Source organism: Necator americanus, chromosome IV (genome assembly GCF_031761385.1).
Source record: "Necator americanus strain Aroian chromosome IV, whole genome shotgun sequence".
NCBI lineage: Eukaryota > Metazoa > Nematoda > Chromadorea > Rhabditida > Ancylostomatidae > Necator > Necator americanus.
Window position 1 is genome coordinate 29,456,262 of NC_087374.1, and position 25,241 is coordinate 29,481,502.

Genomic DNA, 25,241 nt, shown 5'->3' on the forward strand with positions numbered 1-25,241 from the left:
ATGAATCACTTCTGAAGCCTTCATGTTTCTAGTAATCAATTGTAACCAATACGAGTCATTTTTTCTTCTGTTTCGATTAACAACCGCAATGCACTTAACTATACCCAATGACTGACATAGGTTTAAAGATCCAAACGACTAGAAAAAACTCTGGAAAATCATATGAATTATTTGATAAATTCATTTTCAAGTAAAAAAAAAGAAATATTGTGTGAAGATGTGGAATCAAATATATTTGTGAAAAAGAGTTAACCTTGTACTGAAATCAGAGCGCAGGCTACCAAATCATGAAAGCTTCGTAAATACTACCTTTCAATCCAAAAACACTACAAAAAATACTAACAAATACTGACAAAAAATATTGACAAGTGCGTGCAACCAGCCGCGCCACATCCGGTGGAGCAACACGTAAAACCATTTTCAATGTAGAAAGGTTTCTGTTTTCGTTACCCTGAACAATTGTCGGAACACTAACCAAGAGTGGTGTGGCACTTGACGGGATAAATGTAGCATTGCGCCAGTCACCCTCTATTTAGGCCTCTGAAGACGGAGAAAAGCCGAAAGGTCAGGCAAATAAAGGTTCCATCTAAAAACCTCGCAGGCACACCACAACAAAACACAGCAAACTGTGTTATTTGTCTCACAATCATGCCAAGAGATTGCAAGAGATCCGTTTTAATCTACCTGATTTCTTGCAGGATTATTAGCGACGGATATATTAGTGAAACAGATCGACCGCTATACATTCTGACTAAATAGCTTGTGAATGGCAAGAATAAATCAAGCGAATCGGTAGTCACCTTGGGGTACCCATAGAGCATAAAAACATGAAGCAACTGATTTCGAAATTTGGGCTCGAATCTTGGCGCACTATTCTGAAACGCCGGTTCCAAAATTGCTAGAGACATTTTGGGTACGCGCCAAAAACTTTATGATGAATCGCAACAAAAAATGTCTCTCAATTAAAAGGGAAGTCGCGCCATTTGATTTGAATTATTTCAAAGGCTAGCATCAAGTGTACCCATTACATAAATGGTTGAAAAGAAGACTGAAAGTTTGTCTGTTTATCTGTAGTGACTTTTCGTCGTTTGTATTGTGAATTGAACCGCCTATTTCATTCTCTCAGTAAGGCGATTTGCCAAATTCTCAGCCAATAAAATCAGTTGACAGCTTCCTGTACAGCTCATCAAAAATCAATACAACTCTAATACTTTCTATCAGATATTTTTGTAGTGTTTTTGGATTGAAAGGAAATTTATGGAATTGGTATTATGCTTTGGTTGCCTCAAGCTCTGATTTCAGTACAAGGTTAATGCTTTTTCACACATAAATCCATTCTACATCTTCACACAATATTTCTTTTTTACTTGAAAATAAATTTATTAAATATTTTATATGATTTTCCACGAATCTAGTCGTTTGGATCTTTTAAACCTCTGTCAGTCATTGGGTATAGTTAAGTGCACTTCGATTGTTAATCGAAACAGAAGAAAAAATGACTCGTATTGGTGACAATTGATTACAAGAAACATGAAGTCTTCAGAAGTAATTCATATGCTTCCAACGGCCACACCGCCGTCAACGAAGAACCGCCGACCGAGTTGAAGGTTCTGGTCTGTATCCAAAAAGAATGAAGAATAGAACATCTGGTGGAGACGATAGAATTGGCGCAGAAATGCTGAAATCTCATCCAGCTTATGGGACTCGTGATATGACGAAGATTAGGGTATAGATTGACGAAAGGGTGCCTGACTCGTGGAGATACGCTATCCTAATTCAAGAAGATATCCGTGACGGAACCCAGGAAAAACCGAAGAATATCGCTGCTGACAGATGCGGATACTCAGGATATGACAGGCGGGTGTAGTGTAGCGGTGTTCCGCTTTCTGCACGGTCGTTCGGAGGTTTGGATCCGACATAATGCGCACCAAGCCTTTCATCTCTCCGGGATCGATAAATTGATACCAGACTTGTTTAGGAGGATAAAAGCGCTGACTTGACACATCGGCTAGCCATCGCAAGTCATTGTATAGGCCAGCTACGCGTTTGTAAACCTTAAACGATTTTGAATTGAAGTGAACGTGAGGGGGATCCCAAGCGGATTGATTCGCATCGTTTTGGATCGGGTAATCAAACATCACGAAGAACCCACATGTGACGAGCAAGCCTGCTTTCGCCATGGTCGATCGACGATTGATCAGGCGTTTATTGTGAAGAGAGTGACTAAAGTGTGGCAGCGATGTTCGAATCCTCTACAGTTAGCTTTTTTGAACTTCTAAGCCGTTTTCGATTTTCCTCGCAGAGGTCGTCTTCTCAAGACGTTTTGTGCCGGTGGGATTGCAGGAAAATTCGTTTGCCTAATGAACGACATGAATAGAAGAACGACTGCTGCAGTTCGAACACCAGTTGGATGTACTTCACCTCACTCGATGTGGAAGCTGGAGGGAGACAGGGGTCTGTGGCGGTACTCTTTCTGTTCATCTTTGCCGTCAATGATATCATGCGAAGAAAGGTTGAGCGTTATCCCGCCAATTGTCGTTTTAGTACCATGCGTCCTTAGTCGCACGTCCTTAGTCGATCTCGAGTATACAGTGATATTCGCTTAAAGCAGCGCGAGGTTACAACATGTTGTCAACCTTGTATCGAAATTAGCCTACGGACTGCGTTTCCGACCTGATAAATGTAAGCATTTAAATTTGTAGACGAGTTCTGTTATTTGGGATGCATGCTGAAAAACGACGGCAGTTACGAAAGAGATTCTAGGCAAAGATGCGCTAAAGCCATGACTCAGTGACAGATCGCTTGTGGTCAACCTCCATCGCCAACGAAGTCAAGCCGCCCATCCGCAATTCGCCCCACTGTATGTACGGTTCGGAGACTTAGACAACGCCTTCGACGGCGATAAAGAGGCTTGACTACACAGAGAGAAAGCTGTTCAGACGGTTGTTAGGCTACTTTTGGTTGATGATGTGTCATAAAGGAGAACCTTACTCGGAAGTGGATATGGTGAGCCGGCGGATGAAACGTGGAAAAAATCAACATCTTGCCCGCGTTTTCGAATTCGTCGAGAAAACCATCATAGTTTTTAGGTCACATTTTGAGGAGATAGTTTAATTGTCTTTTCCAAGTTATACTGAAGATGCTCCCATACTCGGACTGGAAAAGGTCTCATTATTATAAAGAAAAGTTCAGGACTTCGGTGGTAAAGGAAGATCTGAGGAGACTCGGCGTTGACAGGCAGATTAGTCGAGAAGTAAAGTTCTGCCGTTAATAGAATAGAGAAGGATGGATGGATTCCAGCGAGCTCTAGCGCTAGGTCGTACAGGATGGGCTGGGATATGTTTTAGCACGACACATCCCAACGAAGATGCGGATGGACGCGCTAAGCCGTAGCACCCGGCCGCCGTTTAAATCAAGGTAAGTCATTAATATTCATGCTACTTTAGAGTATTTAGTTAATAATATACGTACAGTTTCTAAATATCCCAAACAACATAAAATAAGGAACTTCAAGAATTTTTCAAAGATGTTAGCACTTCGTCTATGTGTGACTTCATGACTTCATTTACCTATTCATATAACTGTGTGATTATGCTCCCCTTCTCACTGAAGCTGTATTTAGAAACCACTTTTTTGTTACCTTTATTCAAAACTATTCAATCCTCTGTACCGAAATGAAGGCAAAACGTAGATCTATTGAATTCTAACTTGTATATACACTTCTATTCTATCCAAAGCTTTCATTGAATTGGAACCATGAAGATTACAATGCACATCAAAGTGTTGGTATTTTATCACCACAAAAGTAATACTATAAGTATTCTCCACACTATTGATCGTAATTCCACTAATTCGGCTGTTGAAATAGGTGTTTTTCTTCCAGTTTCAAAGCATCCTATGCTTCAAACACAACCGTTAAACGGCCTGGGATGGGTTTGGATAAGATTTTTGTAGGGGTCGTGTCGAGTCGAGATTAGTGCTTTTTCGGACTAAGATGAACATGAATACTTCGGATTATTTTCGAAAGATCTTTTGCGGAACACTGTGAGAGTTTCATGAAGATATCGTTCTTTTTCTTTTCTCTATGTTCATTGGATATTCACACCTAGTGGGATAGGGAATTCGTTCGTTTGTTCACGGCGTTAGCTGGTAATTGAATGGAAATGGAATGGAATGCTGGTAACTGAGTGAAAACGAATGGAATCCAACTTCAATTTTCAGTGGCGATTTTGAAGATTTTGGCTTGTTACGGGATCCACATGTTTCTTACGGATAGTAGAAGCCATTAGCATTGTTGCGACGATAAATTAGACGCAATTACGATGCTCACGCTCGAAAAAGGCGGTATTTCGGTTTTAACGAAAATGTTTGGAAACCGGCAGATGAACACAAAGAAATCATTGCAAGGAATGACCAGAAATTTGGCTAATTATTTAGTCCGACTGTAAATTAACTGAGGATGATCCCGCCTACTTCCATTTTGGAGGCGTTTAAGGAAAGCGACCGTTATCGCGGATGTGTTTTCGTTGAATGACTGTTCCCTTTGCATTCTTTTCAAATTTCGCATTTTCGTTAGTCTAACCTGCTAAACTTACTAGGACTTAACTTACTTACTAGAAATCAGAATACTCCTGAGTCGTCGCTTCATTCTTCTTTTTTGTGTGAAACTCCTGGTTTGAGTACCAAAGTTCTTCTGCTATGCTGATATTGCTATTTTATTTTTTTTTTCAACGGAATTCAAGTGGACTGTTGAGACTTGCGCCTCATGTTCTATTGTTCCCTGCTGCGACAATCTCGGTCGAAAAAATTTTGTGGACCTGTCACTCAAGCGAAGATACGGAGATCCTTGTGAATCACAGTGAGACGTAGACGATTCGCGATGTGCCCTTTGCGAGCGGCATCACTACCACAAGCAATTCAACTAGTTTTCCTGGTTTCTTATTTAGGCGGGAAAAGAATTAAATCACCGGGTAAGGTGTACATTCTTCCTAACTTGTTAAGCTGTAAAAAGCGCCACTAATGTGCAAACTTATTCCCTGCTTTTCAAATAAGAGTTGGGAGATCGAGGAACCTTCATTCATTAGGGTGTGTCTGACCTCATTCTCGTACAGAAGAACGAATGTTTTTTGAATAGTAATAAATCGTTAGTTTTTGCTTCAAACAAAATTTATTGACAAAACAGCATAGCTGAGAACATGACATTTTAGCAATCAATGAACGGAAAATTACATCTGGCATGTGATTTCCGTTTCCGTTCATGCGTTTTCAAAGTCTGTGAAGGAGATCAGCGCCTCCACTCTTTCCGGCAGGTCTCTGTTAATTTGAGTGATTTGCTGACGGATCGCTTCGTTCAATTGATTCAATACACAAGGATTATTAACTCAACGGAAGATTGTGTCACGCGCGAGCGCAAAGTCAATTCAGTTAATATTTCCTGGCGGAATTCACGCTGAACTCCTGTTACCGACTCACCACTTCTAACAAAGCAATCGCACGTGAATTCTCGTTGCTGTAGTGTCCACGGCTCCTGAAAGTGAAATGCTAGGAGAAAGGGAATGGATTATAACACGGACATTCTGCAAATGCTCGTGTAATAGCCATTTTAAAAGCACTTGGTTCCTGTCCCACGCTCTGTGAGGAATTGGCAGATTTCGTGGTCTTTATGAGACGATGACTGCAGTAATAAATTTTAAAAAACTTGCGGAAATTCTTTTTGCAATTTCATAGTAACAATTAACCTGTACGAGTTTTTCCAGTACCGTACATAGGGCACTATAGATCGGACCTCACATAGAAACGGTTTATCGTAGTAAAAGACAGAATGGTGTATTTTTAAAAGGTACATCAAACCGTTAAGAGCTCTGACTCTCACTGCTACGTTGATGAAGAGAAGAGCACTTTTGATGTTCTAAAACATCCGCAGACTGTCCCCTGAATTGCAGCAAAACGAAGATCTAACTGATATTCAGCTTTCAAATTTCTTTTTGCCGAAACCAGATTCATATGATTCGTTAATAATTCTAATTCTAATTCTATAGAAGTAAGTTCTCCTGCTGAATGCAAAATTTGTGATTTTGGATGTGGCAGCTATGAACTGGTAAAATTAACCGTAGCTGAACTCCTAGGACTACCATGCTCGGCCTGCCGCTCTTGGGGACATTGGTGGAAGTTGATTCTCAGCATTCCCCATCCAATCTTTTCATAGTGCAAGAAGTGCAAAGAGTATTAGGAGGTGGAATTTTTAGCATTCAATCGCGTAGCTGGAGAACTGGTCAGCCTGCTTGGTCTCAACGCCTTCCTTGCTGCTTTTTTCATTCCATTCGACACCACTTCGAAATGTGATCCAAAAACTTCTCAAGATAGTTTGCTTCATTTCTTCAGTGAAACAAACCATCGCTTTCTTTGATCTTTTTGATCATCGTGAAAGTGTCGGTTATTTTGATCTTCTTCGCAACAAACTATTTTCTTTCTATCGCTGTCATGTCCTTCTTGTATTTTTCTTGCTTTTCTTGGGATTCTTATAATTCCCGAAGTATATGTTGGTTTTTACGGTTGTCTTTAACTGGTAATACTGAATATCTCTGAAGAAATGTGACAATCTGTGACATTCTGCCTTCTCAGAAGTCGAAAATGATGGGAAAAGCGGATATCACCTTTTTTAACACCCAAACACAGTGACAGTGTTAGATAGTCTTCGAAAAATGTATCTACATAAAAAAAGTTTTTATTGATGATCTTGCTACAAACCAGCGCAAGATCTTGTTCAGTTCGCTGGCAAATTGCGATTTCCGGTTTTCTTTTTTTTTATTGGATTTGCGTTTTTTCTTACGTCTACCACCTGATCCTTCGCTATTTGGGTGCCTTTTTTTCAAGATGACCATATTCATATCAGAAACTTCGAAGAAGTCGTTGTGTATCGGTTTTGATCGATGAACCAGGTAACGGTTATGTGTTCGTTCGAGAACATTTAAATGGAACGGGTCAAAATCTGCATTTGCCTTCACTCAAATTCAAGACAGTTGTGTAAACAGCCAAATACAACTTTTCAGTTTTCTTGCAACCTTTTATACTTCGTTTATTTGCTGGTAAATAGTTAGAAATGAAAAGTAATCAGAAAAAATGTCATTTTTGCTTATTTTTGTACCATCAGTTGACTGCCGAATTAATTTACTAGGTTTTTGTCATGAATTCGAATATTCTAAGCAACAATAATTCAATAGACCCTCAAAGACCCTCGAAGACCCTCAAAGACTTTCAATAAAAAATAATCCCTTTGTGTCACTGTCACTTGCCGTGGAAAAGGGAATTGCAGCTACTCCTAGTACATTTTCTTAATTTGCTTTGAATGTCTGCAGTGCTTCTTACAATTTGTTTTTTCTTTTTTTATTCTGATTCCTAACTCTCTCTCTCTTTCTAATTGTTGGCAAATGTTGTCAACATAGTTTTGACACTCTGAAATGACGTAACTATGTATCACGGTCACGTGAAGATTGAGAATTGTGTGTTTTTTTCGCAGAATCACACCACAGTGATGAGTATGATCTTCACTACTACACAGTTCAAACGATCTTAGCGATGGTCATAACCTTAGGCATAGGTTCCCACAGATCCATTTTTAGAGACTATGGATAAAACGAAGTATAAAAATGATAAAACTCTTGGTTTTAGTGAATCCATTTGGGATGCGCAACGCTTTGGACTTCATTTCAGCTTCGTGGAGATTTATGAACGTAGGTGGGCTTCTGCAATGACCTACGATCCCGAAACAATGTCTTAAGTTAGTGTTTTTATCCTCCTGAAAGCTTTGGCACCAGTTGATGGTGCTCGAAATGCACGTGGGACTTCAATGGCCCATAGCGTTCTCAAACCATCGACCACACAGACACAGCGAAAAACCTTTAACCCCCCGTTACACTCAACCATTCCAACCAAATCTCTGGAAACTAACTGATCCCCTTATTTAACAAACATCCACAAGCTCTGTTTATTTAAACATCTTTGTCAGAAGTAAAACCTCTTTGAGCAAGTGTCAAAATATACTCATTACTCATATACGAATTGAGACTGTAATGCTGGGTTGAGACTTTATTTATATTTTTTTTCTTCAAATTCAAAGATGCACGTGAAGAAAATTGACGGTTAAGTGTTATATGTTACTTATTATTACTATTATTATTATTATTATTAGTATTAAAATGTTTCTTTTCGCGGTATGGCATAACATTCTCCTACTCAGGATCTGGATATCTCATTCAAACTGGAATGTAAGAAAATTCGCCTAAAAACAATCCCCTTTATGCGAAAGGGTTTTTGTAGACGAAAATCGAGGGGGCAAAAGGGACTAGTCTGGGGATCTCTCTTCAAATCAATAAAAAGAAGACAGTCATCAAGACACCGAGTAATCGCATCCACAAAGCTGACCACTTCCTACTTACCTTAAGTTAATCTTTATTCTTCCTCATCCATTCTTATCCACTTCCATCTTTGTGTGAGGTATCTGGACCGTAACAAGACATCAGAACATACGTAATGAAATAGTTACTAGACCCTTTTTAATGCCTGAAAATAAAAAGAAAAGAATCCGATTAGATTTGTTCTTGATAACAACACTCACATCGGCAAGAAAAAAATCTTTAACATGTAAGTACTGTACTTCATATTTCATCCTTTTCACCACTCTGTCAAGCTTATTTCGCTCAGAGAATGAAAGTAATTCCAATACATCATGTAGCAAGCTTGATTTCTTCTGTTCTTATATTTTCCACGAAATCAAAGATCACACAAACTCCTATTTCTATGGATGACGAGCGAAAGAGAAGAAACATTTTGAATAAAGGCAATACATCTGACTTTTTCGATTAGAATATGAATTAAATATTTGAAAATTTTGACTTCTCCTCCAGAAAAAAAGAAAAAAGAAAAAAGAAAAAAACCCGACCCAAATAAAAATCACCGAAATGCGAGAGGAATTAGATTCTTTTCCACTTTAGATCATTATAATCAGAAGTGATCGCAGTAGTTGCAAAAGATCACTCCGTTAGGCTCATTATCAGCCTGTAAGGATCCCATGAACATAGAAAGTCCGCAGTATTATCAACAGAATCATTTCACAGATACCGTTTCCCGAACAAGAAAGAATTCGCCAATCGATTCACATAGTCTCCACTAATGTCGGCACTATTAATCCGTTCTAAAAAAATTCTTTCTTCGTCAAATTTCCATAATTTCTGATAGCGCATAGATTTTTTTAAAATGATTGATATGAAAGTCGTTCACGATCTGCAACGTTGTTGAAGAGGACAAAAGACAAGGATCTTACATTACTGACGTTCCCGGCGAAGCTACAGTGTGATAATGTTGCGCGAGCAATTATCGTCAGGACATTGTTTTTGATTCATTTTCTGAGGATCTCAAAATCCGAATCATGTCATATAATTATTTATTCACTCGAAAACAACTATAGGTGTACGATAAACGAGAACAAGAAAGGTAAGAGGTCTATGATTTCGCCTAAAATTTATAGGGCAAGGTTGGACTTTCTTGCACATCTGAGACAGCTCATACTCCTGGTACAGGAGCTAAGAATCCCCACGCAAAATCCTTCTCTCAAGTACAAAACGCAGTAGGAGGAGCAGCAGCTGCCCTTATTTGGATAACCAACTTAAGCGAGAACCATCAAGTCTGTGAGGGGGCCCTGTGCGAATTGGTGGGGGAACATGAAGCGAAAAGCGGTCACCAAATTCTGCTATCATCCTTGAATGGCCATCCCACCACTAAAATAGAATAAAGATCATTTATAGCGAAAATCTGAAAAGAATAAACTCCTTAAAGGCAGCATACCACGAATCTGACGCAGTAAGGGAATCCGTGGCAATAGCTAGATATGGGGTTGTAGGTTGCGGGATCATGGTGGTTGCGCCCACCACTCCCTCATGGTCCTGAAAAACGGCGTGACAACCGCTTTCGTTCCTACGAAGAACGTTAGAATGTTCCTCCATGTATACGTTGTGGTCCCCTCAGTAACCTATTCATAGGTTTCACTTGAATAGTCAGTCGAGGAGAACTTGCTGGGTTTCGGCCGCTGCGCAGGTAGATGCGGGGCGTATACAAGGGTAGCCATTTCAACTGAAATGATCCTGAAAAACAGAGTCTTTCACGCCGTTTTTTCTACAACGTTTAGGGAGATGAACGGAACCACCTTTGATTCCGCATCCTACAATACTCGATCCTACGATCCCACCTCTAATTTGTCCAGATATTTCCCTCACTACGTCAGATTCGTGCTATGCTGCCTTTAAAGCAGAGGGATTCCAGCTAGCTAATGTCATGAAAGTATCATGTTTTATAATATCGAGCTTATTCTGTCACGAATAGATCGCATAGAAGTATAGAACAAAAGCACAGAACGACTGGTGCATCGGCACTAAGAATTGGAATTAGCAGGGCTTCTAAGGCATCAGCACCGCGCAACAATTAACGGTTTTGTCAAAAAGTAAATGAAACGTTGTGAATGTTTTCATAGCCGTGACAATTGCATTCGTAGTGTTCCACTATGATTTGCGCTGCCGCATGTCTGCTCATCTGCATTCGTTACCTTCATGATATCCGTCAGATCCTTTCTTCGGAAGTTGCATACGCAGATGCTGACAGCTGCTCAAATAATAGCTATCGGTTCAGGTGATATGGCTGCCGTAGGACCTTTGTCGTTCTATGTCAGTGTTGAATGCTTTCAAATTGAAGCGTATCGAAGGAATATAGATATAATACCATACTTGAATATTCTCTAAATTTAACACTGAAATTTTTCGCAGGAAAACTACGAGGAGATATTAACGGAATCCTCCTTCAATGTATTATGAGAAGAAGAGCAAAAAAATCTTTGATAGAGGAGAAAAATTTTAAGTAGTTGGTTGGAAATTACGGGAAATGTCCTGTTTCGAATTTCTTCTTGATTATTGAAAGCGAACACAACAGGAAGTTTGAAGTCTGCCGTCCTTAGTCCAGCACTTACTCCACTGGCTACAAAATAAGAGAACAACACTATGGAACTGTTGTAATATGTCGTTTATGTACTGAAGGACAAAAATTAAACATTTTCTTAGCTCAGCTCTTTCGATAGTTTTTGTTTGGTCGGGAACTTCTAGGATTTTCCAAAATGACTCACGCTTCTTGTTTAACATTTATTAATTCTACCTATAGTACTTGGATAAACAATATGGAGGACAACGAATCAAATTTTCCTTCTCTGTATCCGAGATCACGGCTTTGATAATCTTTTCTGCAATCTTTCTTGGACATTCGGAACAACTTTCACCTTTATCCATGTCTAAGACTAAGAAATTCGTGTAGAAAGGGTAGAATATGTATGGCAGAAAAGCAACAACAATAGAAGGCAGAAATAACACAAACAAATCCAGAACTGAAAAAGTTCTAAATTTTTATTCACGCTGCTTTCAATAAATCTAAACTTGCATACATATTTTCTTTTTGTCTTTTTTCTAAACGGAATTGCACTTTTACATAATTTTTCAATTAGATGCCTTCGATTTAACCAACAAATGATAAAAAAAATCGGAGCAAGAAATTGCGAAACTCCTGTCTGCTCTTCTTCATAAATATATAAATATATATGCATAATTATATCGTTATTAAACTGAATCGGGCCCAATAGCAGAACAAATAGTCCCGTTACGAGATTCCGGATGTATGTTGCCCATATGCCAAGTGCCTAAGCTTAAGCACACTTACGTGCTATAACTTATATTCAGTTAGTAATTACTACTCTAGTAAGTAAATCCTTTTATCCTTTCCAAAACTCCTTTTATTAGACAGCTTAACAGCCGCTCCGATTCGCTTTAATTCTTCTTGGACAGTCAAATAGATTTTTCTTTTCTTTTTTTTTTTGTTTTTTCTTCCTTTCTGCGACTACAAAAATCACCCTCACAAAACGCTGAATCGCTTCCCAGTCCAACCTGTTCAGATAAATTTGAATTGATTTTCTTCTCTTAAATGATAATCTTCTTTTTTAAGCTTGATTTGAAAGGATTTTTCTGCTGTGGTTTGTTACAAAAACTAACCAACTGCAGGAAAAAAATGAAGCTCTGAAAAGAATTTTTCGAAACGCGGACTTTCATTTTATCTTTTTTATACGAATGGATCTTAACGTTTTCCCTCATTCCATTTGTGCGTCGCATTCGAATAATCGTGTGCGATCTCCTTGCTCATAGTTTGCTATCGACTCATGGTTGTTATTTTTTTCTTCTCGCTTCTTTTCTCTGCTTAGAAGGTCCCATTTGTTGTTCCACATTATCCATTGCTCTGTCACAAATCTTCGATGTTTTCTAGATGTTTTTTTCGTAGAAGTGACCTCGCCGAAACGGTTCATGGTGGGGTCGTGTTCATGAAGAGCCCTTAATCGTTTAAAGAGTAGAAAAATGTTCTTTGTTTGTCCTCCGTATCTCAGGATACATATTGTTAATAAGTAAAATAAGTATTTCTTCAAAAATACTATACTAAGGTTCAAAAATAAATTTATTCGCTTTATTCACTCCTCAACATGCCTTAAGGCATTGCTACTGAATTACTGTGAAGGTGCTGCTACAAGTTATGCACTGTAACCTTGCAAATAATTCTTTAGCCTCGAGTAACTATTGTTAAGGTGGAACTAAATTAGTGAAAAATCAAATTTTTGTGAGCAAATAAGAATGTTCCATTAATTTTGTCTTCTGGTATTTATTTGCCTACCTCTTTTTTCTTTACTCTTCCATTTTCGGCTAGAAAACTTCATCAATTCCAGGATTACGTGAAATCTTGTAATCTACGAAAAGAAAAAAAGAAATCTGTGTTTCAAACTATTCTAGATGAAACCAGAGAACGCAGCGAACCTATGTACTTTGACAAGAAATGTAAGGGAAAGATACAAATAAATATATAACAATGTAAATGTAGATATAAATTTAGTGGGCAGTACCTACTGGAGCTAGAACTGAGTTTCTGGCTCTGGTCTGACCATTGCTTGTTCTTCTATAATAACTATTACTCTGGGCCTCTCTAATTTTTTCGAGTTGATATGGGAGGAATGTGATCGTTGCGATGGGTTTCGTCCAGTTGGTGATCGTGTTACGACCGTCATTTACTACTGTACTCTACTAATTCTGTACTTATACAATTATGATATCAGAAGATTTAATGTCTCATTACCTAGAAGAACATTCTAAATCGTTTATTCATTCCAGTTATTCTAGTAAGATTCTTAATTACTCGTTTGATGTGCATACAAATAATTAAATAGTACAACCATCTGATCTGAACATGTCACAGCGTATTTCCAGTTCTACTTGAAATATATGTGGTTTTTGTTGGGTTTATAGTCACAGTTATAAGCGCAGCGATCGCAACCAGTGCAACGATGCTTGACTAATTGATATAATAATTCATTTAGAATTGAAAAAAGTGGGAGTATTACTGTGTTGTGAGTATCCACTTGTCGATAAACCTGACGAGGAGTAGCCATGTCTCGTAAATTTTGTTACGCGTATAAGTATAGTAGGTCCCAGGCTTACGATGACGGAGATCAGTTACCTACATAAGCACTAACTTCCTACCTTCATACTTATCCTAGCCTTTGCTACTGTCGTTAGCTTGCGCGCCTGCGAAATAACGCAACAAAGACTTTTTCACCAAAAAATTTATAGAAGATGTGACTCGAGGAGTTAACGTAGTTTGTGATGGCAGATCTTTACCACTAAGCGTTAGACAGAGTCGTTAGCGACTGTTTTTGTTTTTTCCTAGAATCGTATCTTTATCTCATCCCTATCAGTTTTACATGTGATTAATTGTAATTGTGGATCGTTTTGAAAATATGACACACATTGTCCTGAATTAGGAGAACTCCTGCACGGTTAGCGACGTTACGGATTTGTATTCGATCCGGTTTCACATGGATCTTTCATGATAAAAGGTGCCGATTAGAGCTACCCGCTTCGAATGAGCCCTCTACCTGAATGAAATTAGAAGTGCGACTAGTTTCACAACTCGTTTCGAGGTTAAAACTACGAAAAAGTTACACGACTCCAGTTTTACTCTGCACCTCTTATCCGGTTGATAATTGCCACCATCCGTATCTTTTTTAACGGTCTTCAACCATCTTTTCTATCGATTAGTAGTTAAATTGCTTATTAAATTTGATTGGGTAGCCTTATATTTATATACTGCTATTCGAATTCGAATTCAACTTCATTTTCTTTGCTATTTTTCCACCAATTATTCAAGTGGAACAGAGAAAACCTCCAGAAAGGTTCACCGCCAAAACATCTTGGGATGAACGCGTTCAAATTTTGGAATCCGATTTAAATTTTAATGGAAATTCATTAAATTTCCCTTACGTCGTGCATTTTTTTTAAACTCTATTTTCTTTTTTCTCCACGTCCCGCTGATGATTTTCAAAACCTCACCTAAACGTGGTATTGATGTTTGTGGTTTGAGAATGTCATAACACATATCCTTTTTTTCCAAAATTTCCCAACATGAGACACGAACTAACAAATTTTTGTGCGTTTGAACGTTATGACCAAATATCCAGAGCTGAGGATAAATGTCAAATCTCCTTTCTCACGCAATTTCTTCAGTATGTCATAAATAAACATTCATTCACCTACAATAATGGATTATTCGTTCACTATCATTTCGTTTCGGTCCCAACCACACTGTATTCAAGTATAACATTTATTACCTAGCAATAACATGATATAACAAAGTAATATTGCGCCCGCGATGGGACCTTCACTTGCTCGACGTGCGACCCAGAAGGGCGACTCTATAAATTTTTATTTCCTTCTTCTAGCATCTTTTTCTTTCTTTTTTGGATCTCATCTAATATTTTCTTATTCATAAATAATTCAAAAAATAAGACAGTGACTTCCAAATTTTGTCGTATTGATACAAGATGCACGCTATGATCTTGTGTATTCCTCTGAATACTATTATAGAACTACATAACACTAGAGAATCCTGAATTCCCAGTGAGTAGTCTCGCTCATAAATAATATCACACAACCCAAGGGCACAAGGTATTTTAAGGATGTAGCCAGACGGCCACCCACTACTGCGGTCGTGTAGATCGCTCAAATTGATTGGTGTTTGATCACGAAAACGTTTTTGTGAAACCTCATAGTGCCTTCGGAAAACACCCACAAACGTTGCGCTTAACTCGCTTCGACGTTATTCACTTTCGAGGTCTACAGTGAATCATTTCCTACGCTCATCAGGTCGCAGCGTTTCCTACTTGCTCGATTTTCCTTTTTAGACATAAACAAACATCTCAGGATTGACAAAATCATTTATCCAACTTATCCTTTATCTCAATCTGTCTGTAGAACTTCCTTGAATTGTCGTTTTCTCGAGGAGCTCTGCCTTTTTTCTGTTAATCTTCTCTGTATTTTCAATCTTCGATTTGGATCAATCGGTTGAAACCTAAATCTGGTCAGTGGGTGCACAGATCATCTTTTATTCATGTGAACTTGTTTTGCTCCATGTCACTATCACTGTTCTACGAATTATTTGGTCCCTTCAATGAGAGGTGACGGAGATCTTGAGGTAGGAGGTCACAAGCGGCCACCTCACGGCAGCGAACGCGGTGGCTATCGCCAGTCTATACTTGCCACCGTGAAAATTCTCATTTCTTTAAAGAAATGCATGAGGAGCTGACCAGTGCATCTTTAAGACGCTACCGCTACTCATTCCCCATTCTTCTCCTTTTATTTCTTCTTGTGATTTTTCAATGAGGGAAATTAAAGAGAGCGGCTACGAGCGTGAGGCCTACTTGATTTCGATCATGCTGATCACCTTCACTTCCGTTGTTCATCGATTTGTTCAAGCAGGAGCTCCAGTATTTCCTTTTCCCCGGATCACGTGCAGAAGTCCTCCTTTCGCGTGGAGAACGCAGGTGGTCAAATTTTTCTTCACAAAATTTAACTCATAACTCATAATTGACTGACAATGCAGTATTTTCGATCACCTACAGAAATAAGGGCGATCAACCGATCCATTTCGCTCTCCTTCCTCCTCCATTTAGGCTAACGTGGAGGGGAACAAGCGAAAGCGTGGTTGTGCTGATTTTAAGCTGCTTTTCCTCCTTATTATGTGTATTTTGAAAAAAATACCACAAAATAATAGGAATATACCAAAAAAAGAATGTTCTAGTTAAACCTCATAAAATTTCCAAGGAATTGATACATCTTATACATCGTGTATCCTCTGATGGCTTTGCGAAATTAGTTAAGGATTGATTTTCAAGAAAAAAAATGAGGGTGTCGACAGTACATTTTTTCTGTAACTCAATGGTGTCTAAAGCCCAATAAGAAACGAAAGGAGTTAATTCTGCGTTCCGTTCTCTGAAATCTCTGAAAGGTGCTTATTTCCAACAACTGCTGTTACCAAAGTATGTTCGGAAGTTGGTAGTGCGAAAACGAATCAATTTTTGGATTCTTTTTTCAATTTCTATCACTTCATCCGGAAGTTCTGGAGAGAAACCTTTTTTCTTCTGAAATTAAATGTGAAAGAATAACTTGATTCGATCGGTCCAAATGTATACGGAACCGTTGAATTGCGTCTATTCTCAAATTAATCTATTTTAAGTGGGCGGTGTTTCCCGACGCCGTGTTTTCTGTTTTCTTGCATGTGTTTCTCACAACGTCTCTGTAGGATGTCACGAATGGATCGTGATGTTCCGCATCCGCATTTTTTAAAATATTATTCGGAACCTCAAATGAACGACTCATCCGGAATAATCCTTAGAATTTCTCAGCTGTTCAGCACCCGTTTAGTTTAATGTTAGATTCTATATTTCATAGATTTTCTACTAGGATTTTTCTACTATATTTGTATACTTTCTGGATTTTTCTCTTATATTTCAGGTAATTCTGCCTAGTTCTTCATTCATTTATTATTGTTATATGTACATAGGTGTTATTATTGTTACAAGTATTTATTTTTACGCGTGTTATAAGTACAAAAGTCAAAAGTTCATTCACAGATAGAAATTTTTGTTTGTTTATTCGAGAACGAGAACGTCCGGCCAATTTCTAAGCGCTTGTTTGGTAAATCGCAGATTTCTGCTATGCATATATGTACTGTATCTTTCAATTCCCTTTCCCCGCCACTATCGAACACGTTTCAACTTTCTGTGAGAATCATTTACTCCGACGACGCTTCGACTAAATCCTAAGATTCTCTGGGAAATCGAATTATGTATAAAAAGCTAAAGGCAATCTTGGTGTCCAGTCTTCGGATCAGTTCTTACATACGGAATTTAGTTTCCTCATATAAACTTATTAGCGCTGTTCATTGAGAAGAGATAGAACTGATGACTACGGAAGCATCCCTTCACCTTCCTCACTTTCGAGGATCTGATGTTGTTGTCTTTTATTTTGTTTTAAATTTGAGAGTTCGTCATAGACATTTCTATCTGTTTTATAGATTTCATTTCTCTTTCCTGTATCCTATGACCAATCTTAGGTCAAAATAGGTCTTTGTCCCTCGGTTTTACCATGTGTTATTTCCTTTGTGAAGGATAAAAAAATGAATGAATGAATGAAAGAAAGAGGGGAGAAAGAAAGAGGAAGAGAAAGAAAAAGAGAGAGAGAAAAAAGAAGTGAAAAAGAGCTTACTAAAGGACATTCCACTACATTTTGAAATCTGTAGTTGTTCTCCGCTTGATAGAAACATTTCCATACCAGTGCAATGAAGATATTGCTCCTGACGCTGATAAATTCCTTTGAAACCCGCAACACATTCCAATCTAATTCAAAATCGTTTTAGCTTTATAAAGATAAGTCTACACAATGACCTGCGCAAGCTAGTCAATATATCAAGTCAGTAGTCCTTACCCTTTTGGGCAAATTTGATACCATTTCAGGGATCCAAGAGAGATGAAAGGTTTGTTTGACTCTAAGGCGGTTTCGAGCTATCGACAGCGCAACCGAAATTCTTACCGTCCGCGTTACACTTATCCTCTGAAAAGTATGAAATATATAAAATTATTTCAGAAGTTAGCAGGTGTTCATCCTTAAGCATAAAAATATCCCTGCTTTCTACCTAACCACAACGTTGCCCACATGCAATTTTATGTTAGGAACCATCTACGGGTCATACTTGGAAATATGTTTATTTTTTTCCATAGATGTGGAGAATACCATAGTTTTTCGAGTAGCCTCTTAAATAAGGTCGTTATGGTGCAGTAAATTCTTCTGTGACAGAGAATGTGAGAAACACATTTATCATTCTTGATTGTTTTATTAAAAATAAAAATCACTGGCGTACCAGTCCATTTGGGATGCGCCGATGCGTTTTATTACAATTCATAATCGTTGAATCGTTTTGGAACTGTTGTTGGCCCATACAATGTCTTGCGGGGCTACCCGATAATCAAGACACTGTTTTTATCCTCCCAAGCAAGTCTGGTACCGATTTAGTGACCCCGAAGGAATGAAAGGTTTGGTTGGCATTACAGCTATTTTGAACCATCGGCCGTGCAGCTAAAACGGATTTCTAACCGATTACGCCATACCCACCCCAATCGCTTCATTATACCTATAATATTTGTTATAATTAGTTTATCGGCTCTGAAAGAAGCAAAGGTCTCGTTAGTGTTGGTCGATCCCAAGTGTAAAAAAAGTATTGTCGTTAAGGCAATGAATTGGTCTAAAGACTGTAAAAAAACTGTAGAGGAATGGAAAAACCGATGAATATTTCAAAACTGCTTAGCTGCTTCTGATATCTTTGGATTGAAATCGATGTTTTTTAAAATGATGTTTTTTCTTCTCAATTCCTGTAAGCTAGAGAGTCTATGTAGGTCCAATACCGTTGTGTTCAGTATCAGGAAACAACGAAATGTAACGAAAGCAATGCATCCGTTAAATTTCGTTGTATCTTAGTACACGTTGTACACAATTTGCATACTTCGGTGCTCCCACAAGTCATACACATTACTCGGAGAATAACTAGCAGACGACAAGAAATACGGATTCAGATTGCAGTTGTTTTCGCATGCGGACCAGTTCAAATCTATGTAGTACAGTATTTTGTTCCTTCGCAATTGATATACTTTAGAAAAGTGTTAACGAAGCGATTTACTGTCTGGTTGAACATGCGAACTAATAGTTAACTTTTACAAGAAAAATGCGGGAAGGTACCTTCGTAACCACCTCTGCGCCATGATGATTTTTTCAATTTTAAACCTTCAATCTTTTTCAAAAACCATTTCTCATTTCCTGCTAGTTTTTATCATTTTCGAAGCAAAGTCTTTGTATTCTAAAATAATGTTTCTCTGGAAGTTGAAGAACATAGGGGTCGCTACCGTTGTAGATTGATGTAGATTATTTTCAGCTAACCAGGTTAAAACGTTAGTGTCGGTTTATTCCACAAAGAATCCGGTACTCTGAATTTTTGATTTTTTAAACCTAAGATATAGAACATTTTTCAATCTAGAACATCCACGTCTTTTTTTTTCTGCAATCCTTTTTCAGCTGGATTTTCTACTAGATTTTCAATGTCTCTCTTATAAGACTTACTTCTCTAATGGGAAAAAACTCGTCTACTACAATAGGAAGAACGGATTTTTCCAGAACATTCTTGTTGGCCTAAACTAAAGTAACTCATTTCATCGTTGGGCAGCGATTTCAGCAGCGGAAGTACACACGGGGTGAGGAAGGTGCATGAGATGTTATGGACACGTGTTTTTGACCGCTCTTTCCTGCAAATGCCAATGTATACAGATTTTTTGTTGAATGATGGACGACTTTCGACTTATGACGTGAAATGTTTTTCTTTAAAATAGACGTAAACACTAGACAAATTAACGCGATCTAATCAAACAGGATCCAAAGCATATTAGCATCAGACGTCATCTTCCAGTCTTAACTGAAACATTCATAGCATCATACATAAGCGATTCCATGCTATATCTGCTATGTAATTCATTTAATGGCGAAACTGAGGAACTTTCACTGTTGGGTCCTTATAAAAATGCTACGGTGAACTATTTGCTAGAGTTATCCTTAAGTTTCACATACATATATTATGTAGTATGCATGTTTAGCGATCGACGGCAATGTGTCCGCTACAACTAACCCACTTTTTCCACCTAAACCACATTTGCTTTGCTCTTATTCCGTGCAAATCAAATGCTAACATCGTACTAACAGACATAAGTACCATCGCCTATAGAAATTTTTCTTCGTTTATTTCCACTCGCCCTGAATTTTTTTCGGGACTCGTAAACGCTTACATTGTGTGACTAAATTTGATGTAATTTTTCTAGAATCATTTACAAAAAAACTAAACTAGTTCTCTATGGTAGTTTTTGTATAATCCCTTCTCCATTTCGTTCTTGCAGTATCCACAGTTCCACTGTTACAATATTAATACCACAATTAAGTTACACTGCATTAAATATTGCAGAAAAATGAGGGGTTGGAGTATTTCCGTTCCTTGCCGTAACTGCCATCTGCTCCTCTTATCTTGTTTGTAGCGTTACGATTGCACTGCGGTTACTGCGCAATCACACAACCACACCGTATTTTCCTGTTCTCATTCATGAGCTGAGCGTATGATTCTTCGTCGGATTGAAAGAAATCAGAAGTACTTCACCGTTTTTACTCGAAAGTAATCATTTGACTTGGAATCCTCCGTGAAAGTCCGACGTTGTGAGGGACACTGTTGCGCTACCAGCTGATTCCACCTCAACAAACCTGGGATTGTTGATGGTGCACTACAGAAAGTACAAAAATAACTAACCTCTCTTCCGGTGACACATGATCTCCAGAATATTAAAGAATTCTCTTTCGTACTTGCTCTTTTTCCCGTTCTTCTCTGATTTTTGTTCATCCTCAATTTTTAACGTTTGCATCTTCTACTCCAAATCTTCAAGTTCTTTCATTCCTCGCTTCTAGGTACTGGACAATATACCCGTGATGTTGTTTACCACCTTCGTTTTTATCTCGATGGTTCTGCTCCACGAAGTGGAAAGGATACCTTGGTATATTCTCGCGACGTTCTTGCGAACATTGGTGATTGAGCCGCATTCTCACCACGTTACATGCATCAAGGAGTTGTATACCGTAGAGATACAGTACTGGTCACAAGACACGAAAGAAAAACACGAAAAATGGAGAAATGTAAAAAGGCAACGCCAGTGAAGGATCGAACCAAAATTTACTCAGATATCAGCCCACCACACTACTAACACCACTTCTTAATTATGTTATTTGGATTCTTCCTTGAAAAAACTGTAACACTGACTTAGTTCTAGCAATTTTTGTACTACTATTCAAATTTAGGCAGCTGGCTCCCATGCCTCGCATTTGTCCAGAACTAAAATTTATATGCTATGCTTACATTTATAAGCTATGTTATAATTTAACCTCGCGATGCTGTCCAGAAAAAGGTCCCTGGTTATCTAACTGTTATTTGTTTTGATTCAATCCAGGTTCATGAATGAAGGTAATGACAATTGTCGCTCTCTCATAGATCCTGGTTCCCGATTCTGCACTATAACATGATAATTTTGCGAAATATATTATTCATCGATCAAAAAAAAAACTTTTCGTAGTTACGCCACTGCTTATAAACGCTGTATCTCACGGAGTTTTGTTGTAATCTAAAAACTTTCTTTTAAAGATCAAAGCAGTTGTTAAAAATAGTGGTCGTCGCTGATTTCTAGTTTTTTGTTTAATTATTTGTTGTAGTCTCTTTAAATGGGACGTGAATACCTGGTGTCTCAGGCGAAATATAGGTTTCCGATTAAGACGAAACTGTTGAAACGTCAGTAAAGTGAATAATCTCCAAGTCCTCTCTTCTTGAAACCTCGGCATTTGATGGTGTATTTATGTTTTCTTGTTATGCCAAAGAGGTTTAGGTAAAACTTTTTTATTGGACTGAAGTTTCGACAAACTCGTCAGAAAATGAATAAAATTTATGCCAAATCCTCATTGGCAAAATAAGAAAATATAGTTTTATATAGTTTTAAATGTTCTCTAAACTTGTCAGCTAAGTCTTTGACCGTTATAGAAAATAGTAAGGCAAACTTTCAAATATTCCCGCCATTTGATTGTTATAACAGTCGGGTCAAAACGACCTGAGTTGTGAAGTAACACGGCTGCTTTCAGCAAAGTGTTGTATGAGTTCATTTCGCTCCCAACCCACACTACGTCGAGATAGAGAAAATCTTATCGCGAGCGCAACCAAATTAACAATTTCACTACAAGTCACGTCGTTTTTACTCAGTTTTGTATTAATTCTATTTTTTAATTAAAAAAAACTCATTCTTGTAACTTATACAAGTAATGCAAAGTACGAATAACTACCTCTGACTATCTTTGTTACTAGCCAACAACATGATTAAAGAACTTCGCGATCAAATGCGATTGAAAAATGACGACGTAATCGATCAAATAAAATTAGTTCTTAACGCTAGAGCAACTGGTACGACAATACACTACTTGTACAATTACTACAATAAACAGTACAACTTATACTTACGACTGTACTTATACGACTAGTAAAAAATTCGCAATCTCCATATTGCGTTGTACTGTTGACTGACTTACGGTCAAGTATCGCACCCTTGCGTAACGGTCCAACTATTCTTAAAAGCATCACCCCACGAATCTGAGGTGGTGCAGATTTCAAGTGGAGTATTCGTATACGGGATGGGAGACTACGGAGAGGGAGGTGATTTTGTCCATTTCTTCCTAATTGCCGTAGAAAACGGCCCGGGAGATGCGGCGCCGCACAAGACTGGCGCGCTCCAATCGAACCTTTTGTACAAAATGGTGCGCCAAAACGAATGAAGCCGTATCTTCCGGGCCGTTTTTTACGGCAATTAGGAAGAAATGGATGGAATCACCTCCCTCTCCGTAGCCTCCCATCCTGTACACGAATACTCCACCTGAAATCTGCACCACCTCAGATTCGCGGGGTGATGCCTTTAAAGCTGGCTATGCCCTTCATGCGTTCGCAACACATGCGGAGAACCAAAGGTATGCAACTAGACTATTGAAAGAAAAAACATTTGAACGGGGAACCAAGCAGCACCAAGCAACTTGTTCAAAAGCATTGGAGTGACCTGTGATGAGGAACAAGGCAATGAGGGGCGAGATGGAACCCTGCAAGAGGCATCTTACTCTCTTCTGATAGTTTGATTTTTTCCACTCCCAAGGAAATGAACAAACTTGGTCCATGGTGGTAGTCAGCGATGCTGAAAATAAATATGATAAGTTGTGTACTTAGCTTTCACAGACGCATACCATTCACAATTTCATAGTTTCTCAATCACGCATTGATAACTATCCGTAGATGTATTAGCCACGAGTGTCTCAGTTCTCTACATTTCGAGTGAGCTGCAATTCTCTGGGTTAAGAAACTAGAAGACTGAGACCCAGAGAGCAACTCAACAGCGAGTTTTAGGTCAGTGAAAAGACAGATCTGCCTCAGAAAATCCTTTAGGACTCGGGAGAAGTGGAGTAAGATGGAACGAGATCTAAGAAATAAGCTGGATACTTTTCAATCCAAGGCCTCAATTGGCGGGGATTGGCTAGAGTGATATGTTGCCACGCGTTGTCGCGGATGAAGTGAACGGCGGTACGTCTTGTTGGCTTTTCTCGGACCGTCCGGTTGCCGTTTAGCGGCTCGCAACAGAACGATCCTCACAAAACCAAAAGAGGATTTTCCATTGATGTTGAGTTGGTTTTTTCTGCCGGACAACTTGCTGGTGGTAGCGATTCCCTCGCTCAACACCTCCTTCGTGTTGGTGGCCGCATAAGTCCCGCATGGCGTTGCTCTCAATAGTAGGAAATCACCTGATGATCATTTGCGTTATATTTGTGCCACGATAGAAACGTCGCGCTTTTATTAAGCATTAAAACATTACAAGGAAAGACGATGGAGTTCAAAATTGAGAAGGTGGGTCGTTTTGCCTCTACCTAAACGATTCACTTTAGATTAGCCTCGCCTGAGGATAGTCAGCAGAGAAGGAAAGAAAAGAAGAACATTAGAGCGAAAACAAAATCAAATGGATATGAAAACAGAAAACAAGAAAACATAGAAAACTAAGAACAAAAAGAATAGAAAGCATGAGCGCAAATTCACACTTTAGCATTTGCGATGCTCAGTTGCGCAACTAAACCAAAGGTTTTGAAAATTAACAATGGGGCTCGTCAACTACCGTTCGAGGCAAAAGCAGAACACATAGGTTTGCTAATTATTGATTGCAGAGACCAGTAGGTATAGATAGAGCTTAGAAGCAAATCAGTCCATTTAAGTTATGCAATTTTGTGCGGATAAATAGAGGGAGGTCCAGGAATGCAGTCTCTACGTCCTCAATGAGTCATATGGTCAATGATTGTGACAAGTCAGTGTTCCTTTCCTACCAAAAAGTGAATACCAGTAGAGCAGCTGAATGACAAGTTCGTACCGAGACGAGCTCGAACAATGTTTTAGCAGTATAGCTACAACAAACAATCTACCGACTGCGCTGCACTCGCCCATTAGTTATATCACTTAAAAATTTACAAATAAGCTCAATTTTATCTACTAGTGAATATTCATGAACAATAGCTTTGTTTTTATATAAACATTTGAAAACACTAGCAAAAATTAAGTTTTGGGAATAGTTATTGCTGGAAAATTGGTTTTTTGTTCCTATACGTTTGCTGGTGAAAAATTCTATGTTTGAGCAAACATTAGGTAGGGTATAAAAACATCACATCTTCTTTCGGTGAAAGATTTTGAATAGTTTGATTCCATATTAGCTGGAATGATACCCGCTAGTAAAGTGCTGAAATTACCTCCTTGAGGAACACCTTATTTTTGTTTACATACCACTTATTCGAAAATGTATAGCTGTTTTTAAGAGATCATCAATGTTATATATAATATCAATAATACGATAACATTTGTGATTTTGGTAAGAGGTTTTATTAGCATGAAATACTTTGGTTCTTTCAAATTTCAAGAGAATTTGTTAGAATCTTCATATAATAGGTTCAAAAATTCAGTAACAATCTTGAGTATAAGTGCATGTCTTAAACTAGTGAACACATCTGTAAAGTCAGCTGAAAAGACTTCTAGATTGCGCTTTAATATTATTGAATTTTATTACCTTGGGAAAAATTGTCATAAACTCTACTTGTGTTATTGTGCTTTATGATGTTTCTATTATCGTTATAATTCTTTTTCTGAATTCT

General features: G+C 38.3%; 2 protein-coding genes across 2 annotated transcripts; one reads left to right on the plus strand and one right to left on the minus strand.

Annotated features, from left to right (window-relative positions):
* Positions 1-1,766: 1,766 nt before the first annotated feature.
* On the minus strand, positions 1,767-2,180 carry RB195_003157 (uncharacterized protein; the record flags this gene model as incomplete). Its single annotated transcript, XM_064200700.1, has 1 exon — positions 1,767-2,180. The coding sequence occupies one exon, from the start codon at positions 2,178-2,180 to the stop codon at positions 1,767-1,769; it is 414 nt and encodes a 137-aa protein (XP_064056581.1).
* A 13,598-nt stretch (positions 2,181-15,778) lies between these two features.
* Positions 15,779-21,194, plus strand: RB195_003158 (uncharacterized protein; the record flags this gene model as incomplete). The annotated part of the gene is made up of 2 exons (XM_064200701.1): positions 15,779-15,943; positions 20,949-21,194. 2 exons carry the CDS (start codon positions 15,779-15,781, stop codon positions 21,192-21,194), a joined length of 411 nt encoding a protein of 136 aa, XP_064056582.1.
* Between the last annotated feature and the right edge of the window lie 4,047 nt (positions 21,195-25,241).